General features: G+C 39.7%; 3 protein-coding genes across 8 annotated transcripts; 2 read left to right on the top strand and 1 right to left on the bottom strand.

The window, feature by feature from the left end:
- Positions 1-4,161: 4,161 nt before the first annotated feature.
- badb (BCL2 associated agonist of cell death b) lies at positions 4,162-10,119 on the top strand. The gene is made up of 4 exons (XM_067578964.1): positions 4,162-4,336; positions 5,052-5,204; positions 6,413-6,633; positions 6,855-10,119. The coding sequence occupies exons 2-4, from the start codon at positions 5,060-5,062 to the stop codon at positions 6,990-6,992; spliced, it is 504 nt and encodes a 167-aa protein (XP_067435065.1). The 5' UTR covers positions 4,162-4,336; positions 5,052-5,059; the 3' UTR covers positions 6,993-10,119.
- Positions 10,120-10,328: 209 nt separating this feature from the next.
- Positions 10,329-12,537, bottom strand: zgc:101765 (uncharacterized protein LOC450036 homolog). Of its 2 annotated transcripts, none has more exons than XM_067578961.1 (6): positions 12,420-12,537; positions 11,962-12,271; positions 11,487-11,632; positions 11,136-11,275; positions 10,889-11,047; positions 10,329-10,798 (listed from the first exon to the last, which is right to left on the bottom strand). In XM_067578961.1, exons 2-6 carry the CDS (start codon positions 12,204-12,206, stop codon positions 10,619-10,621), a joined length of 870 nt encoding a protein of 289 aa, XP_067435062.1. In that variant the 5' UTR covers positions 12,207-12,271; positions 12,420-12,537; the 3' UTR covers positions 10,329-10,618. The 2 variants fall into 2 exon arrangements, with proteins under 2 accessions (XP_067435062.1, XP_067435063.1); XM_067578962.1 differs by having other exon boundaries at positions 11,962-12,250; positions 12,420-12,509.
- A 32-nt stretch (positions 12,538-12,569) lies between these two features.
- LOC137174000 (membrane-anchored junction protein) lies at positions 12,570-23,078 on the top strand. 5 transcript variants are annotated; one of them, XM_067578957.1, is made up of 10 exons: positions 12,570-12,655; positions 13,019-13,126; positions 14,171-14,216; positions 14,419-14,494; positions 14,809-14,919; positions 15,824-15,852; positions 16,066-16,205; positions 19,933-19,996; positions 21,973-22,190; positions 22,710-23,078. In XM_067578957.1, exons 1-10 carry the CDS (start codon positions 12,585-12,587, stop codon positions 22,747-22,749), a joined length of 903 nt encoding a protein of 300 aa, XP_067435058.1. In that variant the 5' UTR covers positions 12,570-12,584; the 3' UTR covers positions 22,750-23,078. The 5 variants fall into 5 exon arrangements, with proteins under 5 accessions (XP_067435058.1, XP_067435057.1, XP_067435059.1 ...); XM_067578956.1 differs by having other exon boundaries at positions 19,930-19,996; XM_067578958.1 differs by lacking the exon at positions 12,570-12,655 and adding an exon at positions 12,666-12,750 and having other exon boundaries at positions 19,930-19,996.
- The last annotated feature ends 1,928 nt before the right edge of the window (positions 23,079-25,006 follow it).

Here is a 25,006-nt window from a genome sequence, read left to right as displayed (position 1 = left end):
CTTCTCATCTTTTTTTGGAATTGGGGGACCAAATCGTCCTCTCTTTTCATAACCGTCTTTCTTTTCTTCTCTGTCAGCACTCCCACTTCAAATAATTCAAAACCTGCTCATAACATATTCCTCAGCTGCCTCACAGAGCTACCTGACTGAACATGGGTCTGCAGAGAGGGGAAAATATTTGAAAGGACAGAGAGTGAAGCTGTGGCGGCGGCAGCAGACAGCCAGTGTCCTGGCATTGAAATGGAAAGAACATTTCGGGAGCTGCTTGGAAACACTGCTGCATTCGCTCTCTAACAGCCACACACACACACACAGGCACACTCACATACTGAGTGGTGGTTTGGAGACAGTGTGGGAGTGCATATGCCTCTATTTCCCAAAATAACCACCAGATGAGGGGCAGGGAGGCAGGGCGAGGTTGCTGCACGGAGATATAAATGGACACTAATTGTAAGGCTCCTTCAGATTATACTCAAATCCACCAGACCTATACACAAACACACTCCCTGTCCTTCTGTGTATGTGAAAATGATCCTGCTTGTACGTGAAAGTGCATAAAATCATTCTCTCTCATTCACACACTCTCCACCACTGGAAGGATGGTAATTTTATGGCTCTTAAATGCTACAAAGTTTAGCATACATGGATTTATTTTGTGTCTCGGAAACACACACACATATTAAAATGGGTAAATAATTGTATGGCTCTCAAATAACACAGGAATCCAACCAAACTCCCATGTATTATTTCTATAATCCCTCCAAAAATAGAGTTCAAAAGAGACGAGTCTCAACAGTCATTGTCAAGAGCTGCTGCATCCTTCCCCTAGTGTATGAAAAGCTGACTGTGTGGACTCTGCATGTTTGTCTAAGCTTAGAAACTCAAATAACTCTATTTGGATGCACTAACGGTTCTGAATTAGAAGAAGCTGCATCACATCGCCTTGAATCCTGTCACAGTCTCTACGCAAAAAAACAAAACTAAAAAAACAGTTTGCTTCTCCTACTCAAGTGTCTATTACTGACTTTGCAAAACAGACTAATTTTGTTTCTAACCTCACAAGAGGCTCATAATGTGAGAGATGCAGAGGAAAGAATGACGTAGAGGAGAAGAATAGAGGCAGCTCTACATATAAATGGTAGATAATTACATGCTTGACTCTCCTGCGTCGATGTGAGGAAAGTGGAGGAGAGCAAAGTGAAGAGACAGTCAGAAGAGGATACTGTATCATACACACCCCATGTATCGCTCTATTGTAAGGTTTTCACACAATAAGGGACAGGAAACATGCTTGGATGTGTGTTTTTCACTTAAGCAAATCATTATTTCTACAGTTTAGCTTCTCAGGAAATGAGAAATTGGTATTTTGATGTGGGTTTTTTGACGCAATTTCCATGGGTAACTCTGATTCTGACCTAATGGGATGTTTACATGTTGCAATAGATGTAATAACAGTCATCAGTCAGTGAGTAGTCAGTGCAGTCAGTGAAATTAAGCAAGATATTTGAGGTTTTTCCTTTTTTTTTTTTTTTTCCAGAAGTCACTGACAAGCTGTGACGGGGAAGAAGCAGCTGTGAGATGGAAAAGGATCACAGCTAAGGAAAAGTCATGAAGACCCGTTTGTAGTCCTACCTCCCCACCTGCTGCTCATACAGGGTATGACAACAAACTGCTCGGTGGGAATTTCTGTCTTTCTGTCCTCCTCTTTCATGTCTCAGAAAGGAAAAAGAAGAGAAGCCAAGATCTGATTTAACACAGTTTTGGTTCCCTTCCTCCTTCTTACTATCAGTTTGGTGAATGTTTAACATGTCTTTCTAAATATAAATCCATTATTACTTTATTGGATGCCTACTCAGTCATGTAAAGTAACAGCCGGTGTATGTGTATACACTTGCCCCGCCCTCTTCCTATCAGACTCAACATCTGTCAGAAGCAAATCTTCCATAACTGTTGTGTAACACTGCGGCTGCCCTCCCTGTGTATTTCCTTCTGATTCACCTTTAGCCTGCATGTTTAAACACTCTATAAATCTCTCTCAGAAAGAAAGAAACCAAACCCAGACAGCAAATATTAATATTATAGATGGTGTGTATGTATGCATGAATGTTTACATATTTATTTATGTTGTCAACAGCTGATTCAAAGGTCAAACTCAACCTTTAAGCCCACATGGACAAGAAGCCCTTGAAGTGCTCAGACAAAAACTGAAATTTAAACATACAGTAAACAGTATCAGTCACACTTTCTCATTGGTGTGTCCAAACTTTTGACTGGTACTGTACAATCTCATGGCAACTCTGCTAAGGAAGATTATATGATATGATCAAAAGCTCCAAAACAGATACTAAATTGATCTTGACGTGAGGTTTTGTCAAATATTTATTAATATATTAAGGTCTTGGTTAGTAAATTTGAATCCCATTTTGCATTTTGCATTGTGTGTGTGTGTGTGTGTGTGTGTGATGCTAAGAACACAATGTCAGACTGATTAATGAAGTGAAAACAAAATGGCAGTTGACGACTGTTTCCTTAATTGGAAAAACAACTGAGCCAATCAGAGCACTGTAGGTGGGAGGTCAGAATCCATTCTGAACAAGAATGTCAACAAGTGTTCATATCAGTGCAGCTATCAATCGCTCTGTGTCAACAGAAACTGACGTCGACTGTACGGATCCACACTTGTGTATGCATGTGTGTGTGTGTGTGTGTGTGTGTGTGCATGTGTCTGTGAAGGGAAGGAAGGAAGGAAGCCCAGTGAGGCAATAGAACAAAGGGGGCAACCACTGTAGCACTGTTAATATACAGTTGATTTCCTAATTTCTTTCTGCATCTTTGTCAGTTTAGACTGTTGTTGGGATTTGTTGACATATTTGACATCCCATACCAGTAGAAGCTACAGAAATTGAAATAGACAGGGCCAAATGAACCTGCTGCAGGGTCAAATTTGAGCTGCTGGGTGCCTACAAACCTTTTATTAATCCCACTCTTTGTGCATTGTGTACAGTTTTTGTACTTATTTTCAATCAAATTAGCCAACCAATTGACACACAGTAACCCTGTAGCTTTCAATGCCCCATGTAGAAATAGAAATAGAAATTGTTTAAAGTCCCCCTCCACTCAAAAATATGTTTTTCTTCTTGTTGCTTCAGTTGGATGCTTGCACATACATCTTTCTGCACAGTGAAGCTCAGAGTTTGACACTGGAAGGCTGTTTTCTCGTTCATCTGCCGAAAGTAGAAAAATGTTCTGTGGAGCAGGCCTAAGAGCACGATTTGTGACATCACAAATAGTTTTGAAGCCGACCCTGGTCCAATAATCAACTTACACAAGTGTGATGTGGAAACTTGAAGCCTCCAGTGCACATAATATGAGAATTGACTTTTCAGTGAACAAGGGAACATTTTTTGTCCCGCAGTTAAACTTCTGAAATTAAAAATATTTGCATTGTCATAGATAATAGAATTTTTGATGAGGGAGAAGGAGTAGATATAATTTTAAGGATTTTAACAAGATTTTGGTGGAAAAATATCAGTCACAAGTTATTATTGAAAGTAGGTATTTTATATACATCTTAAAGGTGCAATATGTAAGAATCAGAAATTACTTCTAATTAATGACACTGATGGCCCTTAAGTGAGCTACAGTAAGCATCCTGTTGCTCATGCTCTAAAATTAGTCAGCTAAAACCACAGTATCACAATATATTTCACATGCTTTGCAGTAATGTTAGCTTACCAGCTCAGGTTCGACTTTAGCAGTCCAATCCATTTCTAAACTAACGTTAGCTAGTTTTGCACCCTGTTGGCACTGGGAGAGAGGAAAGGCACTTGGGAGCACACGTAAGCATCACATCCTTTGATTTTTCCCAGCAAAACTGTCCCGACCCCTTTACACAAAAATCAGTTCGTAAGTTGTTATAGACAACGGAGAAAGTCAGGGAATATCTTATTTTATTGTTTCTTCACATTCTGTTGTTATTTTTTTATGTTTTAAACTAAAATTCTTATATAATTCTTACATATTGCACCTTTAAAACATGTAACATGTATGGAGGGGATGTCTAACTTCTGGTCATCCAAAATCCAACTGCGCCTCTATAACGTTCATTACGGTAAGCCGGTGAGACAAACAAAGCCCCAGCCCAGTCCTAGCTCGCAACAGTGACGTCAGCGCGCAGCGGCGGTGGAGTGACGCGCGGCGATTGGGTGAACGCGGAGCTAAACTGTATTGTACAGTAAAAAGAGAAGACACCGACAACAACAACAACAGCTGCGGCCGTATGAGGCTAACTAAAGACACGCTCGCACTTTTCGGGCTCACGTTATAAAGATTTCGGGTAAGGAAACCTAACCATAATCATTTTTTCTCCATTCGTTGTCAGCTACAATAGCCTCGCTCCAGCTTCCGCCCTGTAGGAAGTTTCTTTTGTCCTCTTCAGTCAACAACAACAAAACAAGCGAGTGAGAGTGTTGGCCGGAGAGAGAGCTGTGTGTGCTGACTGGTTATTAAACAGTCTAACTATAAGTCGTTTATGATATGAAATGTGGGTGTGTGTGTGTGTTGTCAAAACAGCTCGGTTATCTGCTCGGTTGTTAAAGTGAATACCTTTGGACTGGCTAATATCAGGGCAGCAAAGCTAAATAGATAGCCTGCTGGGTGTGTTAGATAGGAGCAGCATCAGGGATACAATGGATGATGCCATTTTATGATTGTTGAATAATTAGCTAATGTGGTGTTTGACTGTAAAACGCTAGAACAATTGTTATATCACCACTTACATGCACCTGGATTTCCTTTATTACAGAGATATATTGGAACAAATGTTGTTTTGGTCATCATTTGTTTGGACGACGTGTCTGTTTTTCTAGTTTTGCCAGACAGGTCAAATGCTGGGCAACACTAATAGTAACCAACTGAATGCTGATTTGTGTATGTGTTTCTACTGTATGTGTACATATTTCCCTCTCTGTTCATAAAGTAATTTGTTTTGCATCGTTGGTATTCCATCTAAAAATAACATTCCTCATTTTTATTGATCCCTCCTTCTTCAGATGTCACGATGGCTGCAAACTTCACTATTTCCGACAGCGACTCAGAGCCCTCCGAGGAGGTAGACGAAGGAGATAACAACCAATCATCATCTGGGCAAGCGCAGCAGGTTACTCAAGGCAACACCCTCACCCTACCTGAACTAAGATCGGGAGGTAGGTAACATCAAAGGTTTATGGGAAATTGGAATTAGAAGAAGGGGAGGGTTTCCAAATCGGCAATAACAGCACAGAACATGCCTCAGCAATGCTGGTTTTAACCACACCCAAACATCTTACCTGCCTAAATATCCTTGAGCACCCTTATGCACAGTCTGGTCCAGATGCGATTCAAAATACATCTAATCAAAGCAATAACTTCAGTACTTCGTTCACATTTTGTCTATTCCTGGGGGCATTCATGTGCGGGTTCATCTTTAAATAGCATTTTAAACAATCAGGGCTTACAGAATACGTTGTGTGCTGACGTTTATTGCATACAATACTTGTACTGTCCCTCAGCAGCCTTTTTTCAGAAAGAAAAATCATTGTTTGTTGTGTTTCTGGACCAGTTGTTAACCACAAATGCATGCTCAAGTTATCCAACACTTAGGTTGGTGTGTGTTGTCATAATATGCTGAAATGTATCATGGCAGCGCTACATATATAAAAACACTAACTCCTGAATGCTGGTGGTCATTAATGATAGCTTGAATCTCATTTCAGTTTATTTAGAAAAAAAAGTATTATCAGTTTCTTCTCCTGTTTCATTTTATGTAATTGCAGCTGTTGCATAATGAATCCTACTCTCAAAATAGTTTGTCAATGTTTCAGACTGACTCAGCACTTATTCATCAGTTTCTCAAACTTTTCCATCTGTTTTTTTTTCATTGTTCTGACTCTTCTTGGCGTCATCTCTTAGGCCTCATTTTGCAGACTTTGAGTCTAGCTAGAGCTGAAAAAGTCATTTAATCAATCAGTGATCTACACAATATAAATGGGCTAGTATTTTCATAGTCAATTCTTTCAATCTGTTTCTTTCAAATGTTAATATTTTGCTGCTTTCATTTGTTTAAGATAGCAAAAAATTGAATGTGTTGAATTTATATTCTGGAGTGTCAGTCAGCCAAAACAAGCAATTAAAATGAGATTGCACAGTTTAAATGTTAGCTAATCGATTTTGCATTTAGACTAGCTCTACTTTAAGCAGTAAATGTTATTTGTATTTTTCCCCACAGTTTCCTTTATTTGAACACTTTGTTCCAGTCATTACTCATTAATATCCCTCTATTCCTACTTGATTCCCTTATTGCCTCTTATCCTGATCTGTTCCTTTTCCTGTGAAACATCACAAACCCCCTCTCACCCTCTTCTCTCCCATGTAGTGACAGGTCGAATCAGGCTGAACTCGGAGTCCCACGCTTCCACTGTCTCCAGAGACGAGGAGCTCCAGGCCAGAGGGGAGGATGAGGCTGGTACACCAACTGAGGGAGCTCCATTCCGGGGACGGTCCAAGTCAGCTCCCCCTGCCCTCTGGGCAGCCAAGAAATACGGCCGGCAGCTCCGGAGGATGAGTGACGAGTTCGACAGCCTGTTAGACAAAGGGGTGAGAATGAGGATGGATATTAAAAACAACAAGAGAGAGATGAAGGGCTATGTGGTTGTGTTTGGCATGGTTTGGGAACTGATAAAGGATGTGTTTGGGCTATAAAAAAAATTTCAGATCATGCCAGGATCAGGCTATATGATGCTTTGATCCAACAAACATGGATGATAAAACAACATGTAACATTTTTAATTTGTCCCTCACTTTATATCGTGCCACAGGAGATGAGGAAGGTGAAGAGCGCTGGTTCGGCCAGACAGATGCACCACTCTAAAACCTGGTGGAGCTACCTATTCAGTCACCAAGAGACGGAGGGAGAGAACAACCACCACGATAACCACACTCACCGCACTGAGTAGGCACTGAAAAGAGGAGGAAAGAGCGACACAAGGTTGGAAGGATTGAGAGATCGTTGGAAATGAGATGACAAGAACGGGGGAAAGCCAAGAGAACAACCGATGAGAACAAATCGACCTGCTCTGAGTAGGGACGGAAGAAAGGAAGGTTGGTGTGATCAAAAAAAAAAAAGAGAGAGAGAGAAAGATCACAAAGAAGATGGCAAAGTGGGACAAACAGTAATTAACACTGAGCTCGATGTGTCCCGCTCATTTTTTATATGTCATTGGTAAGCTACATTCTAATAAATTTTTGTATTTGTGATGGTTGTGATGTTAACAATATTGTTGGGCAGGCCACTGTGAAATGGTAAAAGACAGACAGGCATGAGGACAGACTGTTAGTATCTGAACCCCATAAAACGGATTAACAAAAAAAAAATAATAATAAATGAGCAAGGAGATGAGAGTATAACATAGAAAGGGATTTTAGAGGTGAACACTCAGTTAAGAGATGCTTACCATTTCAGCTGTCTCTCACATCAACACTATGCAATATACTGTAGATGGAGAGAGTAATGTGCTGAGATCACACACCGGACTGTTGGAGGCCACCTTGAACGCTTTTAGAAATTCCTTCCCTCCTCATTTTCTTGAGGAAAATCACCGATGCTCATGTGTTTCTAACGCTTGGTTCGCTCCAAATGTTTGTGCTTTCCTTGCACAAGCTTATGGAGATCACTGTAACTGTGTGTGTGTGCCAAAGTAGTCACACGGAGGAGAGCTACACATGTGCAAAGGAAGGTTTTTTTTTTATTAAAGGTGCAGTGTGTAGAATTTAGTGGCATCTGACGGGACTGACTCGGCAGAATATTCATAAGTATGTATAATCATCTGAAAATGAGAATCATCGTGTTCTCGTTAACTTATAATGAGCCCTTTATATCTACATAAGGAGCAGGTCCTCTTCCACAGAGCCCGCCATGTTGCACTGCCATGTTACTACAGTAGCCCAGAACGGACATACCAAACACTGGCTCTAGAGAGGACCTTTTGTGTTTTTCCTGAGTTTTGTGGCCACCTAAGGTTGCCCCACGCACTTGGAAGTGGGAGGGTTATTCAGTTTGTTGCAATCTGCAACATCACCACTAGACGCCACGAAATCCTACACAGTGGTCCTTTAAGTATTCAAATGGGGCCTTTATCCAGCTTCCGTTCTGGCACACGCAATCCACTACCACTCAAACAACTGTACTCGACTATCATTAACAGCTTTATATCTCAAATTTATCAAAAGAAAGAACAATCTTGTACAAGGACAATCTCTGATAATGCAGAAATAATAATATCTTTTGTAAAATGTCAGGTTTAGATTATATCTGAAGAAAATTAACATTAAACATACATATAAAAAGCACAAACCAATATGAATCTATCTTTTTAAAGCCTTGGATGAGCAAAAAAAAAAAAAAAAGAATAAATAAAACAGACTTTGGAATTTTTATGTGTAAATATTTTGTTAATATTGTATCAGATGACAGGGGTTGGGATTATAAGCAATGTGGTTTTTCGGCCAGAATTTTTATTTTACAAGTTCCTATTTTACAGGGTTACCATGCTGTTTTATACGCATGGCCAACCTAGCAATAGGCAGTGTACAATCCATGGCTGTTGTGATAAATGTTATGTGCATATTTAAAGACGTTGGTGGGGATGAATTAACTGCTGTACAAGGAGTCAACACACTAGCCGTAGGCCCCGTTTACTCAGCACTCAGTGCATTTAGAAGGTTTATGTAGAGACTTGTCACATTTAAACACAGGTGCAAACTACTTTTTGAGCTTGATTCCAGTCCTGGTGGGATGTGAATTTGTTTAAATGTGGGCTCATCTACAGTACAGTGGGGTGTGACTAAATCTTATTCTGTCGAGCCTTTGATCTAGACGTACTGATCTATTACTAGATTTGCAATTTACGCATTATATTCATGCTTTTGGGGGATTATTAGCACTGACTGCACAGGGGGGGGGCGACTGCTCAAAATTCATATTCACTTTTATAAACTAAGATCAGCACGTCTACACAGCTTGGTAAATATGATTGGGCTATATGTGACTTGTTTATCAATATGTGATTATTGGAAATGGTAATAGATTTGTTCTTCTCGTGTCTTATTCTCTTCCTCTCGACTTGTTGGGTTGAGTTGTGAGGCGCAGGCTGATGGGCTGCATTTGTACTGTCTTTGAACTGCAAGTTCATTCCATCTTTTCTTTCACAGCTTTTCAAATCAGAAAGAGAGAATTCTAGACAATCTGAACGGCACCACCTTTTTCTTAGATTCAACCACGTCTGCCATGTGTTTGGTAACATATGCATGAACCTGACTGTGTAAGATGAGTTGGCTGAAAGATTTTTGGTAACCCTTTAAATTAATAAGTGTAAAGTGTCCAGCAAAAAGGAGTGACTCCACAGTTTTATGAAATCAGATTTTAACAGGGAGGCCAAGAATAAGTGTTTTAAATAATTGTAATTGTACAATTGTGTTTTACATTTTAATGTCACTCCTGTATCTGTACTTTGACCCAAAGAGTACAGCTGGCAAAGAATAAGTCTGTGGTGTTGAGAGCCTGTGGCCAGATATGAATGCTTTACTCTCTGGAAAATAAAAAAAAAAATCAGCTGGAATTTAATATTGTCATGAACTGCCTTGAACATGTTCTGAACATGCCGTAACCTGTGATGTAACACCACATAGCCAGCATTACCGCCTTAAACTTTACCGCTCGCTGTCACATATTACGCTCAAGAAGAAGCGCAATAGCATGGAGGTGCATTTGCTGTCACAACTGTAAGAAAAATGTTACCACAAACAACAGATAGTGACTAGAAAAGAAGTCATGAAACCATTAATGGTTTTGACTTTTAGGCATTTGTGGCAGTGAACACATCCCAGAGGAAAAAACTGCCTGGGCATCTGTAGTTTTGCAACCATCCTTGGTATTACTTGAATCTGGAGAAGTGTGTGTGGAGAAAATTGAGTTTTAATATTTCCTTTTTTTTTTTTCATTTTTAATGACTTTTGTAAATGTATTTTCTCTACAGCTGTGAAACTTCTGGTATATGCTGTCCTGAATAAATAATTTTAAGAGTGGTTTTAAAGTGAGTGTCATTCTTTAAGATATTCAAATACAGAGGACGCTTTGAAAAATGTCATTAAGTTTTTCATTGTAAATTTGAGGTCATTCATACAATTCGAATGGCAAGACTAGAACATAAAGGCCCTATTATTACTACCATGGTGAAAGAACAATATGAAGCAACATATTTATAAGGAAAAGTCTCAAACTGGTGACACTTGGATAGATTTGTAAACAACAGGATTTTATTCAGTCATGAGGTCCCAAACATATGAGTACTGTGTGGAAAGGTTGCCAGTTTGTCATGGCACATCAGTCATAGTTAAGATATCAACTTATGGCCAATACTGTCTAAAATGTTACTTCAGCAGTCAGTTTTATCAGAATATTAATATAATTAATATAAGTCCTCAAAACATTAGCTTAGTTTCCCACCACTTCATCACAGCCAGAACTGAAGAAAAGCAGTGAAAAGGCATCATTGAAGTCAATGTGTGTCCCACTGGTGGCTTATCAGGCCACCTCTGAGGGATCCCAGCAGTACCTGTGTCCACAGTCCAAAGCTGACAGTTTTTTCATGTCTGTGTCGCTCAGTGTAAAGTCAAAAAGCCTGGCGTTGTCCTTTATTCTGTCTGGATGCGATGACTTGGGGAGCACTGGGACGCCCTGCTGCACCGCCCAGCGCAACAGGACCTGGTGGGGGAACAAAAAACTTGAACTGTGTTTTGTTTGTGGGCCCCTAAAAAGACATAAATCAAAATTGCTGGGGGTGTGTGTGTTTACCTGTGCAGGTGTGCGTTCACAGTTCTTTGCCACCTCCATGACCACAGGGTCAGTGACCAGCTCTCCTTTCCCCAATGAGGAGTAGGCTTGGAAACACACTCCATACTCCTCACACACACTCCTCAGCTCCGTCTGGCACAGCCGTGGGTGGAACTCCACCTGAAGAAAACATTTTTTGTGTGTGTGTGTTTGTGTACAATTTTGTATTTCATGTTATCTATCCTACTCTCGCTCTGGCGCGTTATACCTGTAGCACCGCAGGAGGAATCTTACAACTTTGCATCAATTCCCTCATGTGTGCCGGTGTGTAGTTGGACACCCCGATGGCCTTCAGCTTCCCCTGGGCATGCAGCTCCTCCAGTGTGGCCCAGCTCTTGGCTCGGTTGCCTGGGATTAAATATTAATTAGGACCTCATCATCAGTGTTACTCAAGTACAACTACATCAAGGAGGCAGAATGTGAGACTCGATACACCAGCCCAAAGCACAGAGTTATACTTTCTTCAGTTCTCAAAAGTTAAATGTAGTTCACACCTTTATTTTAAAGTGCAAAGTAACAAGAGTTAAAAAGCTTAATCGACTTGATCATAACTCCTGACCTGGGTTGCGTTGGTCACCCACCACCAGTCCCTGTGTGCCAGGCCAGTGGATCAGGTAGAGGTCGATGTAGCCCAAGTCCAGCTGAGACAGGCTGTGAAGGGCTCCCTCCATGGCCTTCTCACCCTGATCTTTGGGGCCCAGCTTACTGCAGGGAGGAAGAGAGAGATGAATGGTCTTGTGATGACGGTGTGACATCCAAGCAGACAGAGGCATGCTTTGTTCATTTAAATCAGCGAGAACAGTTAGACAAAGAAAACACTTTAAGGATTTTAATGTATAGCAAATGAGTATATTTAGCTTCATGTCAAAATACAAATATTGCAGCAATTTGTTTATCTTGTTTGTAAAAATGCTGATGCTCTTATGCAGTCTTATGTACCATGATATCCCCAAGACTACTGCTTTTTTTTTTTTTTTTTTTTTTTTTTTTTTACTGACGTGCCCTTTTGAAAAGCACTTACACATCAAACATACCTGGTTATGAATACATCCTCTCTGGTCAGGCCATGTTTGGGCAGCAGCTCCCTCAGGGCTCGGCCCAAGTCAGCCTCATTCTGATAGACGGCTGCGCTGTCAAAGGCCCGATAACCACAAGCCAGGGAAGCATCCACAGCTCTGTACACATCCTCAGCACCGCGCAGTTTGTAGGTCCCCAAACCCAGGAGTGGCATCTGAACCCCCGTATTTAGGAGGACAGAAGGGTTCGCAGAGGAGGACATCTGGACTGAAAGGCACTTATTTGTCTTTGTACCCCGCCTGTGGTCTGTAGTACAGTGTTAAAACGCTGTACGCCACAATGAAGTACAAACATTGTTACAAAGATGTTACTTTAATTGGTATTTGACAGCTTGTACATTACAATGAAAGTATAATACGTTGGAACTTCACAGCATTTGTCGCCAGTAAAAGATATTAAATTATTTTCATCTCACCTTTTGGGTCCTTTCAGCTGAATACTTAAACTTACAGGAATGTTTACAGCTACTCATTTCTGCCACACGTGGTCAGCTGACAGTCATGTGACTGGTTTGGGCGGTTTTCGCCGTCACCATAGTGACTCCTGCTCTGACGCAGCTGATTGGAAGACGATATAGCCAATGAAAGAAGCGGAAGGCGGGAATTCGCCCTATCCTGCAAATCAGGATCGGGTCAAGCGTTTGATTGATAGGTGCGGTTTTAACTGTTGACGTCTTGGTGGAGGGTGAAGTTAGTTTACTGGACGACCGAGCAATTTCATGCTCCATATTTTCTCTAGACATTACGGTACTTTTGAGGGAGGGAGCGAAAGAGAGACAGTAGTTGCCTAGGTTATATTATTATATAGTATAGTATATATATGTATAGTATAGTATAATATAGTATATATTGAAACTTATTACAGGAGTAAAGGCAGAGGTTAGGTTGCATCTGAAATGTTGTTCATGATAGCTAGCTAGCTAGCTAAACAATTCATGTATTATGCTTGTTCATTGAACCAACCACCTCATCAGTTCATTCATTCGTTAATCTGTTTATTTTATGACCACTGTAGGTCAGCCATGTCACTACAGGCCTTCCTCTTCCCTCTCCCTGAAACTCGATTCTTCAAAGCAGGTAGTTACATCTACAAGTTCAAGATCAGAGGAGGCAGCAGCTACAGGCAAGACAGAAAAAGCTATTTACATCTTACTCCACAGCCTCCTGTTTATCTAATATCTACTTTTTGCTCCAGTTGTTTTCCTTTTGGTTAGAGCAAGGTCCCTAAGAGATCACAGTCAGGTTTAACTCAAGGCTGAGTCTAAAGGGGAGCAGAAACCATGAAGACAGTGACCCGGCTATTTCCACTAAATGCTATTTTAAAACCCAAGTTTGAGATGGGATTCAGTGGAAGTAGTGGGGTGTAAAGTGCTCTAGTTGCAAGTCTTGGTGATGTCCTTCCATATATGAGCATGCATCGCAAGCTTAGGATGAAATACAAATGATTTTGAGACCAAGATAGCAACTACAGGCATAAGAGTAAGTCTCTTTCTGTCATTCTTCACATATTTTCTTCAGAGTAGAGCAAAACTGCATGCAATCTCAAAATCAGTAAGTCAAACAAATACAGGCCAATCTTCCTTTCCCCTTCTCTCCTCCAGATTCAGTCCTTTAAACCATTGCAAAACGCTCCTCAATTGCAAAAGCAGTTGGGGATACATCTGGGCTTCAGGCAAGAGAGGAAACATTGATCTCTTCCTTCTTTTCAACTCTATTCGTTCAATACTGTTCTCTAAAATGGCTACTGTTACATGTTCTGATGTGAGTTTTTCTTGACTCGATAACGTTTCTTGAGAAAGAAAAAAGGATTCCAACCCCCACAGGATCTGACAGCTTTTATTCAATGACAACATCTTAGAGTAAAGGTTCTAACACATCCTGGAAAACCCTCGTGACTAAAGAAGACACTTTTATCTAAACTATACCAGATGTTTTTGACACTGGAGACTCAGCAGCATAAGCAGTGTTATCTTTTCCTTACCGTTTGATTTTTGAGCTCAAATGTCTTCAAGCTCAAAAACCTTTTAATGCTGCATCAGAAAGGATTTTGACTGATTATAATCAGCTTTATATTTGAAACAAGCTACCAAAACTGGAACTGCTACAACTGAATAACAATACTAGTGTGTTGTGAACATATTGTAATGCATTTAACATATTTCACCAGTGGAGAGGAGGTGATAGAAAGACACAGCTTCAACCAAGAACTGGAGGTAATTATGGATCCTGCTTGCCGTCCTAGTCAGTCTGTCAGTATTCACATTTGTTGTGTTGACTAAATGATTCGATCTGTTCTTCATGAAATTAATTATCTATGTTCACTGTGAATTTATTCATTCTGACCTTTTTTTTCATGTTTCTCTTTCTCTCTTTATTTTACCTTTATTCTTTCTTTCTCTTATTCTCTGTTTTCAGGAAATTATCAGAACTGTTCTGGGCAACCTGGACAGTCTCCAGCCCTTCTCTAGCACCAACTTCAATGTCTTCCCATGTATCCTTCACTCAAACTGCATCAGTTTATTCATCTACATGTCTGTCCATCCAGTTATCCCATCATTCCTTTTTCATATCCTTCATATATTCCCTTCATCACACTTCCAGCCTTACACAACAGTATTTACACATCTCACCTTTGTCTCCTGTCCACTAAGTCATCCAGATGGACGTAACGCCTCTATACAGTATCTTAGAATCACTATAATACTAAATACCGCTCAAGTAATACAGCTACTGATAACCTACTTTCAAATGTACTAGACTACTAGTACACTGTATTCACTGTTTTTTGTTAACTGTGGCTACCAGATAAGAAGCGGTGGGAGGGAATGTCTATGGTGATGTGCAAACACAGTGAGGGGAAGCAGAGAGCCTACCCGTTTATTCTTCTCCTCTACCTGGAGAAAAACATGCAGGATGGTGAGGATGAGTGCACATGTGCTAACACAGCACAGTACACTCAGTACAGCACCCGTTCATTATTCACTCAATGTGCTTGTTTAAGTCAAGTCAGTTTATATAGCACAGTTTAAAAACAACCAGCGGTTGACCAAAGTGCTTTACACAGAGAGAAAATAAAATGTAAAGAGCAGTTACCAATGACACACAGACAATGACAAAAACACATAAACACACCTAGAAAGCTGAAGAATACAAGTTGGTATTTAGCCTTGATTTAAAACATTTGATGGTGGGAGCTGATCGAACATGGAGAAGGAGGCTATTCCACAACTTGGGCTCTGCCACAGAAAAAGCATGGTCACCTTTACACCTCAAACGACTGTTTGGGATGGAAAGTAGCATCTTATCAGATGACCTCAGAGCTCTGGGAAGAGATCTGATATATGTTGGAGCTAGCCCGTTTACAGCTTTAAGAACGAACAGTAAAATTTTAAAATCAAGTCTTAATTTCACTGGTAACCAGTGCAGTGACATTAAAATCAGAGTAATATGGCACAATTTTTTAGATTTAGTCAGCAGACGTGCGGCTGCATTTTGCACCAGTTGAAGGTGCAACAGGGTGGTCTGACTGACTCCAAAATACAGGTGAGAGGAGATAAAAGCATGGATTATTGTCTCAAATCACTAAAAGAAAACATGTTTAGATGAAGTTGTGGTCACAGGAAATTGTGAACACTGACACATACTGTCTCATTGAAGGTCACAGATCAACATGTTAGTTCTATGAACACAGATCAAGCTATGTATTGGGGCAGTTTACGCTCCATAGGCCTGATGTGCTGGTCAGCCATAAAGGACCCTTCACATAAGATACTGTTCAGGCATGATGATGTCTCACGTGGATTTATTTATCTTGTTCTAGGAAAGCAAGCAGAGAAGCAGTTGAGCCCAGTGAGTTGATCTTGTATTATAACGCATACATATTAAACTAAGTGAGAATACAGGCAGGATAGTTTATGTTTTCATATCAAATTGTTTCATACATCATATTGTATGATGTGCCTAATATTTAGCCACAGCTTGTATACACTGTACTGTATATGTCCCCTATGTATGAATGTATGTTGAAGCACAAAATAATGACCATAGTTTATGTTTTTTTAGGAGAAAGAGGAAGTGCAGCATGTCCCATCTGTTTCTCAGCCACAGTCAAAGCGCTGTAGGAGATATTCACCACTAGAGGACGCCATAATAAAGGACTTAATGAAGGACATGGAGGCTGGAAGCAAGGGTTCCACTGTTGGGTGAGTGTCTGCTGTATTACTGTGGCCTTCAGCTACATTTAGTCTTTATCACATTTGACTGTGAGTAAACACAAATTTGTGGTTCTTACAACGTTCCATGAAACTGCACTAAATGTTAGTAAGTAAGTTAAGAAGTTTATGTATATTTCAACAAAAACCTTATTAAAGTTTCAGGGCTACAGGGTGAAAATACCGTTTGCTCCAAAACATCCATCCTGTGCTAATACAAAAACACACTGGCTCCTAGTTTGTGTTTTCAAGTGTGTGTCTGTCTATATGGTGGCTATCCATAAATATGTTATCAAAACATAATGCTTTTTGTAGTTGAATCAGTTATGAGTTAAACTGAGTTATTCTTATTCTCTCATCTGGGGTTGGGTGATATAAATTTGTCTACCGTCAGAGATTTTGCCTGTTTATACTCTTGTAGCTATCATTTTAATATCTCTGTGTCTGTTAGGTCATTGTGGGCACAGTTGCAAATCACTGAGCAGGACCGCTTAATGACAATTTTAGATTTTTGTGTGATTTTTTTTTAAAATTAAAACTTCAAAAACAGATGTTTTCATCTTGCTATTTTATCAGTTTTACATAGACTTTTCCAGAAAATGTACAATAGCATGCTATATATCAATATTACGATACCATATTACACTATTTAGCATTTTATCCATATTGCTTACAATGTACTCTAAAAATGCAACATTCAACAAAAGTGTGAGGTTGCTAACTGGACAGGCTGAAGGTAAGGAAAGAGGAGGACACAAAAAGCCCCTCTCTCTCAGCTATGTGTGATATAAGAATAACAAAAAACTGTGTCTTTGTATCATCATCGCCTTAATGAAAAGACTGTGAAACAGGCATTATTGTCAGTTTTTTTTTTTTTTTTTAAAACAATGAGCAGTAACAACCATGTTTATACTGACAAAGTTAAGGATGGTTGAATTGATTTGTAAAGCTTCATTCCTTATGGTCTTTATTGCTATTAAAAGCATCACTTGTTCACGCTAGGATCACTCACGTTTGCACACACTTGTATGCACGTATTGTAGAGGTGAAGATAAGTTTTCCCATTCATAGACATCCATCCTGACAACATCTTGTCTTACAAGAACACACACACTCATACGCTCCAGTGAGTCTCGCAGTTATGAAACAGACAAGAGGCGAACGGGCGCCACCTCAATCACTCTGACAGTCAGATCAGTGGGGCTTAAATGATTATTTAAAATGCACCCCCACACACACACAAACAAGGTTTTGTCCTCCAATTAGCTTGTATTTAACTTATATAAACAGAATTGTCTCTGTTGTTTCAACGTGAGGAACACACTCAGATGCACAAACTGTGTAAACATCCTGCAAACAGCAGGGCCTCAAGCATCATTATCAGTTCACAGGAAAACAAGTTTCATTGAGCAACTCTCATTGCATTACATTCACCACACTGACCATCACACTTACACATACTTAATAAAGGTACCGCACATAAACACAAGAATACACATGCTGTAGAAAAACAATTAACTGTACGTGTTTTTAAAAATATATCAAGCATACAGTGCACACTGACAGCAGTGTCCTTTCTAATCTTAGAAGCTTCCCACAGACTGCTGAATCATTGATGGCATTCATCTGTGTGTGTGTGTGTGACTGTGTATTAGTGTCTACATGATGCCCTGGAGAGACAGCTGGTTTGTTTTTGTGTTAAACCTGCTGGAAAAATGGGAACAGAAAAGTTTCTAGGGTTTGAGTTGAGTTTCAAAGAACAAGTGTGGACGTTGAACTAACAAAAATAGACAACTTTCTGCTCATCAGCACTTTCTTTGTTTCCATACATCTTTAATGTCATTGACTGTAGTGCAGTTAATGACAAAATGTAAAGGCAGAATATTATTTTAAATATACGTCTGACATATTTTAACGATGGTAAACTCAAACTGTATGCTCAGGTCCTTTGTTCACTTTCTCTTTCACCTCCCATGTTTTCTACTTTAAAGGGGCCATATTATGCCCCTTTTCCACAAGTCAACACAGTTCCCTGGGGTCTTAATAAAATATATCTGACATGCTTTGGTCAAAATACAACAAGGATCAAGCACCACAGCTGCCTTCTCATCCTGTCTAAACACCCCTTTTCAGAACGGCCAGTTTGAGTGTAAATAAACTTAGATTTTGCTGTGATTTTAATTGCAATAAACGGATCAAAAGGATGCCGAAATAACTACATTGTGATGTCGATTTGTAAAAAGCTTGAATTCAGGACAAATTGCAAGACGACAAGCAAACAACTTTTAAAATACTTGTTTTCTGAATGAAGTTCAGATTGATCAGCTATGCTAACATTGTAGCTGCTCCATCCACACTCAAAATAATGTCACCTAAGGCGTTATTAAGGCAGCAACGTTATTGTTTATACATATAGATATCTATATACCGTGTAACTTAAAATTATATAAATTATATAAACTCACCAGCATTTAAGATGTTTATTACTGATGACAGCAGCTGAGGTGGTGTGTAACTCCGGTGTTAGCTCTGGCTAGGTTGAGAAGATAAATCCACTTAATCCCAAAAGTTAAAAAAAAAAAAACGCCGGTAAACTGCTCCGGATCAGAGCAGAATCTGGTGTTTATTCCTCCAGAGGACAAGACAACAGCAGCAGCGCCACAGGACTCTGCTTCCCAGCCTCCCCGTCTGTCGGCAAGCAGCGGCTCTGACCCCTGGTCCAGCCCCACGATGTGCAAATTTTTACACCCTTAGCTTAGTTTAGCCTAGCTTCGCCCCCATGTGACATAAGAAGGGGCATCAAATCTGAATGGCTTGTTGAAACAGAGCAGGCAAGCCCACACTAAACTGACTGGGTGATCTTATTTTACATTTTGAATGTTAGTAGCCACATCAGAGACCCAAATACATACACACAAGCACTGAAAAAGTTTTTCATAATATGGCCCCTTTAAGGCAGGGCTCCTTTAATGCAGACCCTTGTCTCATTCTTATCTTCAGCCATGACGCTTGTCGCACTTTTTGCACTATTTGACTCAGACTTTGGCAAATTAATTGAAATTGTCATTACCTTATATACTCGTAATAAGGTAAGGGATATTATGTGTATTTTTATATAGTAACTGCAACATCAGTGTCTTTGTCAATACCACATTGATGTGTATTTGTTTCAGTAAATGAATTCAGTGATATTTAAGCTAAGCTACTGTAGGTCTATTGAATGCCTTCGGTCTGTCAACGCTTTTGAATATTTGAGATGGTGCATATCTAATTTTATAATGCCGTACCCAAATTGGTCACACTCTTACTGACAGTAGCTAGATTTGTTTTATAGTACTGGTTTGACATACAAGTTGAATAAATTGTATAAATGAAATGGAGCAAAATTTAGAAAGAAAACCTAATTGCAAAGATTTGGATTGTCTTTCTCTCTTCATTCTTTACCAATAAAAAACAAGTTTTCATTTACAACAGAGTAACCTTGTTCATTTTATGTAATTTTTACATATTAAGTCTCCAATTAGTCTAAGAATCCAGATAAATAGGACTACATGTGGTATATTCTGATTCTGATGATCACTACATAACTATAAAATCAGTAACAAAACTTTATTTTAAAGTAAAAAGGAAAGTTGCTTGAATATTTAACTTGTATAGAGCTTTTGAGTTTTATGTGACAATCACTGCTTTCAAAAGAAATGTTTTTCTCTAACAGCAGGGCTCACATGGACAATCCACATGCAGAGGGAAAAGTCAAGGAAGATCCAGGACATACTGACAAGGTGATTCTTTTTTTATTCATTCATCAAGTTCAATCTTTTACTCATCACATTTAACTGGTGAACTGATTTGTCACACTCTTAAATGTCAAATAAAAAAAGACAGGTGATTTCATTTTCCCATCGTTGTTTAGAATGACTTGACAATTCATCTTTTAGTTTCCATCTTACAACACTCTCTTGTTTCCTCTCTACCACATATATAAACACACACTCGTAGCATCTCTGTCTTTATTGCAGCCCCAGGCTAACATTAGTGCAGACAGGTAGGATAACAAGTGTGATTAAGGTTAATAATAGCATTACATCAGACAGAGAGTGTACGTGTTTCAGTGCAATTGTGTGTATGTAGAAGAGTGTGTGTTTCTGGTGATGTGCTTCAGTTTGATTAGCAACAAAGTCCCAAAATTACCCTCCACCCAGTGCTCTTCTTGTCCACGGCCTTTCATGTCATCTGACCCTGTTCTTTTTTTATATACTTGTCCACTTTGACTTTTTTTCTATCTTCCCTTCTCTAGCTGTACCCCCCACCCCCCCACCCCCCCACCCCATACACACACACACACACACACACACACACACACACACACACTTGTTTCAAGTGGAAAAAATGATTTAAACTAATTATGTCAGCCCAGCGAGTTATTTATTTTCTTTACTGAGAGGGAAGTGCCATTAACAAGGCTACAAAGCTTTAAAAAGGATTAGGTTTGAACACTGTGGTGATCTCAAGGTGGTTCAGTGGTGAGCCTCACAGCAAGAAGGTCCTGGGTTGAAACCCCAGCCGTCCCAGGTCCTTTCTGTGTGGAGTTTGCATGTCCTCCCCGTGTCTGCATGGGTTTCCTCCTACCATCAAAGATATGTATGTTTGACATGTATGTTGGGGTTACTCCTGTCAGTGCCCCTGACCAAGGCCTGGGAAAAGAACTTTAGTTGGTCCCAAGGCACTGCACCGCGGCTGCTCCTCGTATAAAGGATGGGTCAAATGCAGGGGACAAATTTTGTTTCAATGTATGAGTGCTAAGAAATGACAATAAAGAAATCTTAATCTTTCAGGTTATGTGATTATTGCACAAAAAAACAGAAGAATAGTAAACAGACTTGGGAAAATATTGGGTTTTCAAATATACTGTACATTTAAATTCAAGCTCATTCAGTTTAATTCACGGTAAACAAGACAGCAGATTTACCTCTCAAAATGTGTGGGTTTTTTAAGCAATGGGCTCTCAATTTCAGACAGAAGTAGACAAAAGCAGGCTTCTGATTTTTTGTTAGCGACCGTTGATTTTACAGACTAAATGACGGCGTTTGTCAGCAGATCTAATTAGTTGTAGCTACCTACGTAGCTAACTAACATTTACTCTCTCCAGTTGAGTTTTAATGTTTTTCGCTGACTCATGTGACATTGAGAATCCTGCAAAACGGCCTTAAATATACATTTGATATACATAATGTCATGCTAACTCGGTGCCTTGTAACATTAACACAAACTCCAATACAGCATTCAGGACTGTTGCTACACTAGTTACCATGCAGAGGATTGGTAAATTATGAACAGGGCTAATCTGTAAAATAATAACATAGTTAGCTAATGATATGCTAATTCTTCACCTTGGAAGTAATTGCTAGCTACTACTATAGGTGGTAAGCTAGTTAGCCGGACTTGCTAACATTAGTGGCTTACAATACAGCAGATAAACATTTTTTAATTTATTCTGCTCTTGAATTTTTGGTTTTGGAAAGACAGTAAAAAAGACATGACTGCCCAATCTCTCCTGTATATACAGAGTATCACTCTTACTACAGTCCCATACACACCGCGTCAAGATGGGGTATCCAGTTAGCTACGGTTGCTAAGCTATTGGACAATTGCTGTTTGGATGCAGGGTCGTTAGCAAAAACTCAAATTAAATTTGCATTTCTGTAAAAAGTTCCTCTCAGTTTCACTATTATTTCAATTTCTCAATCCTCTTCTACAGAAAGGGACCAAAGGGTTTGCTGAACCCCAAGAAGAATCAGGTGTCAACACGTTCAGGGGAAGTTCAGGAGAAGTGCCTCCTGGGACAACAGAGGACATGGAGGAGGAGGAGGAGGAGGAGGAGGAGGAGGAAGAGGAGGAGGGCGATGAAGAGGGAGAAAATGTAGACTCTGTCCCCAGGTCACCTGGGAGGCCAGGAATTCTGACTCGACTGGCCAGGTTGGTATAACAGCACAGTGGTCAGTGAGCAGCTACACTAGAGAACTTCCACTAGAGTAGCCAGCAAATACTGAATGTTTAAATAGTTTGTCTATCGCATGCTACGGGCCAAAACTGACAGTTAACATAACAGCAGATCAGGAAATCTGCAAGGATATGAGTCAGACCTGTGGAGATGATTGATATTACAGAATATTTGATTGACTTTTACACAGGAGCAACAAAAGCTGATTAGTGCTGCAGATCTGCAAGAAAAAAAGTTGTCAAAGATTAAAATGGATTGGGGGAAATCCAACTTTGATGAGTAGAAATCACAATATCCCTGTGCAATGTCTGTTGAGACAAGCTTAGACGCCAGATGTCCCCAGGCACATCAAAAGTAACTCCACTTTGAAAGAACGTGCCAAACAATCTTACAAATGTTGTGTTTTTAAGGTAGTAAAGAGCAGCCATATGGACATACAGTAGCATTAACCAAGTGTGCAGTTTGTTCACTAGAACCCGTCTTTCTCTTTGCAGCCATATCTTCCCCTTCTCCTTGTTCTTCAGAGACCTCTGAGAGCTGTCGCAGAGAGACAGGAGGTTTTACTCCTCTCTGGGTTTGTTTGGTTAAAATTCTGCTCCGAGCGAGTGTTTTGGTTTCTCCAGGAACAAGATTTCATAGACTGTTCATTTTCTTATTCATTCATCCTCATTTGATCATCTTTTTTGTGTTTTTCTGAAATTTTCTCCTATTATTCTCTTGTCATACATGTTAGACTTTTCAATAGAGAGATTTTTTGTATTTTTTTTATTTTCTTAAATATGCCCTGTTGCTTCAGTCCATCAGTCCATCTTTCTGTTTGTAGCGTCATCAACAGGCAAATAAATATTATTACTCTTTTCTTTTCTTTACTATTCTGTTCATGGTTGTTTTTGTGATTTTAAGTCATTATATTGTTCTATTATGATTGCTGTTGGCTTGCTTACTGGAACAGTATCAACGTCCGTATACTGGATGGTTGTATCTTTGGTTTTTGGTTTTTATAGTGTCCTTTAGTTCCCTTTTTACCAAATACAGAATCAGAGACTGATCTCCCTTCTGCGTCTTCTATTACTCCATAGATGTGGGTATTATTTTCTCTTAGATCTACTTAAATCAATCTTATAATCACACTATGCGAGCTTCTGCCCTGATCGTGTGTTTTTTTCTATTTTAATACAATGAAAATGCAGTTTAATGCAGTTTATGGATTTATATTACGTGAAATGTGAATAAGCAACTAGTGGTTTCAGGTTTCCTCAGCGTGCAGACTGTCAAATGAGTTCACAGGAACACATTCCGAGGCTTTATTCTGGTAATTGATGGAGACAATGCCGGCTCTTTCTTAATATTTCCACTCCTCTGTTTGTGTGTGTGTGTGTGTGTGTGTGTGTATTGAGTGTGTGTCCACATAAGTGCACACCTTGAGCTTCAGTGAGTATCAACTCCACTTTCCTGTCAATCTAAATTAGTTAAATGTTCTACCCGTGCGGTTGTGAGTGTGTCAGATGAAGACGTCTTATTATCCGAAGCATTTTAAAGACTTTAGATGATCACGTACACACAAAACAAAAACAACCAAATGTGTTAATTGATTCATTTTAACAAAGGGACGTGTGTGTGCGTGTGTGTGTGTGGGGGTGTGGGTGTGTGTGTGCCTGCATGCATGCACGTGTCCATGCTTCATGTATGTGTTTATATATGGGGTAAATGGGTCAGCTGGACTGAAACATCATCTTAGAAACAGGAAAACTTTGCCTAATCCTCTCCTTATATTGTCATAGAGCACAAAATAACACACACATAATTTATCTTACACACACAATATCCTTTCAGACATAATGATACACACACATAGAGTACTTCACATAACAGACACAAGTGTATACATATACACATCTCATACGCTACTACACACACATACACCATAGTAACATACATTCAGTTTTACACACACATACACATCATATAGTCTCACAAACACACACACACACGCAGAAATACACACACACACACACACACACTGATGTTAAAATAACAGGGCAGAAGTGGAAGCGGACACATTAATGATATTATAGTTATTCAAGACGCCACGGTTTCCAAGGCAGCCGAGAATGACGGGGCCACTGAGCGATACAAACATCAGTCACCCCGCTGAGTCACACTGGAGAAATGTGTGTGTCTGTGTGTATCTGTGTGTGTGTGCATTTTAAGTATAAGAGAGTCGCCAGTTTAACAAAGTTCATTCACGTCTGTCCCATCTGACGAGGGGCTGGTGGCCATTCAGATGAATAGTCTCTCTCTCTGTCTCTCTCTCTCTGGTTGGCATGGAATCAGAAGAAACACACACTGCGGCCGTCCGTGCAAATTCACAGTCAATACACTAATAGTTTTGTGTGTTTGTGTGTGTGTGTGTAGGTGGGGGTTTAGGTGATGGTGTCACACATTCCGTTTTCCATTGACATAACTAGATTGGGAATGTTTGGGGTAGAGGGGCCATAAGATGATAATTGTGTTTTCCTTAGGTGTGTGTGAGAGAAAGAGAGAGAGAGAGAGAGAGAGAGAATATGTGTGTGTGTGAGTGTGTGTGTGCGTGTGTGTGTGTGTATGCGACAGTGGAAGCCATAGTCCACCACAGCATCTATCCTGCATTTGTAAATATCTTATTAAAATGTTAAAATGATGTATCATTATTGCTAATTATTGCTGTCTCTACTGTTAGAAGAAACGTGTGTTTACCAAATTCACATCTTCAATCTGAAAAACAGAATTTCAATGTCAAATTTTTCCTCTG

This window comes from Thunnus thynnus, chromosome 22 (genome assembly GCF_963924715.1).
Source record: "Thunnus thynnus chromosome 22, fThuThy2.1, whole genome shotgun sequence".
Taxonomy (NCBI): Eukaryota; Metazoa; Chordata; class Actinopteri; order Scombriformes; family Scombridae; genus Thunnus; species Thunnus thynnus.
This window is presented reverse-complemented; position numbering and strand designations above follow the sequence as displayed.

Excerpts from the sequence above, each read along its gene's own strand:
- badb (XM_067578964.1), top strand. The coding sequence starts at position 5,060 with ATGGCTGCAAACTTCACTATTTCCGACAGCGACTCAGAGCCCTCCGAG. Across the intron at positions 5,205-6,412 it reads ACCTGAACTAAGATCGGGAG|TGACAGGTCGAATCAGGCTG; the intron begins GTAGGTAACATC and ends TCTCCCATGTAG. Across the intron at positions 6,634-6,854 it reads ACAGCCTGTTAGACAAAGGG|GAGATGAGGAAGGTGAAGAG; the intron begins GTGAGAATGAGG and ends ATCGTGCCACAG.
- zgc:101765 (XM_067578961.1), bottom strand. The coding sequence starts at position 12,206 with ATGTCCTCCTCTGCGAACCCTTCTGTCCTCCTAAATACGGGGGTTCAG. Across the intron at positions 11,633-11,961 it reads GAGGATGTATTCATAACCAG|TAAGCTGGGCCCCAAAGATC; the intron begins GTATGTTTGATG and ends TCCTCCCTGCAG. Across the intron at positions 11,276-11,486 it reads GGGTGACCAACGCAACCCAG|GCAACCGAGCCAAGAGCTGG; the intron begins GTCAGGAGTTAT and ends ATTTAATCCCAG.
- LOC137174000 (XM_067578956.1), top strand. The coding sequence starts at position 12,585 with ATGAAAGAAGCGGAAGGCGGGAATTCGCCCTATCCTGCAAATCAGGAT. Across the intron at positions 12,656-13,018 it reads GTCAAGCGTTTGATTGATAG|GTCAGCCATGTCACTACAGG; the intron begins GTGCGGTTTTAA and ends TGACCACTGTAG. Across the intron at positions 14,495-14,808 it reads CAACTTCAATGTCTTCCCAT|ATAAGAAGCGGTGGGAGGGA; the intron begins GTATCCTTCACT and ends TGTGGCTACCAG.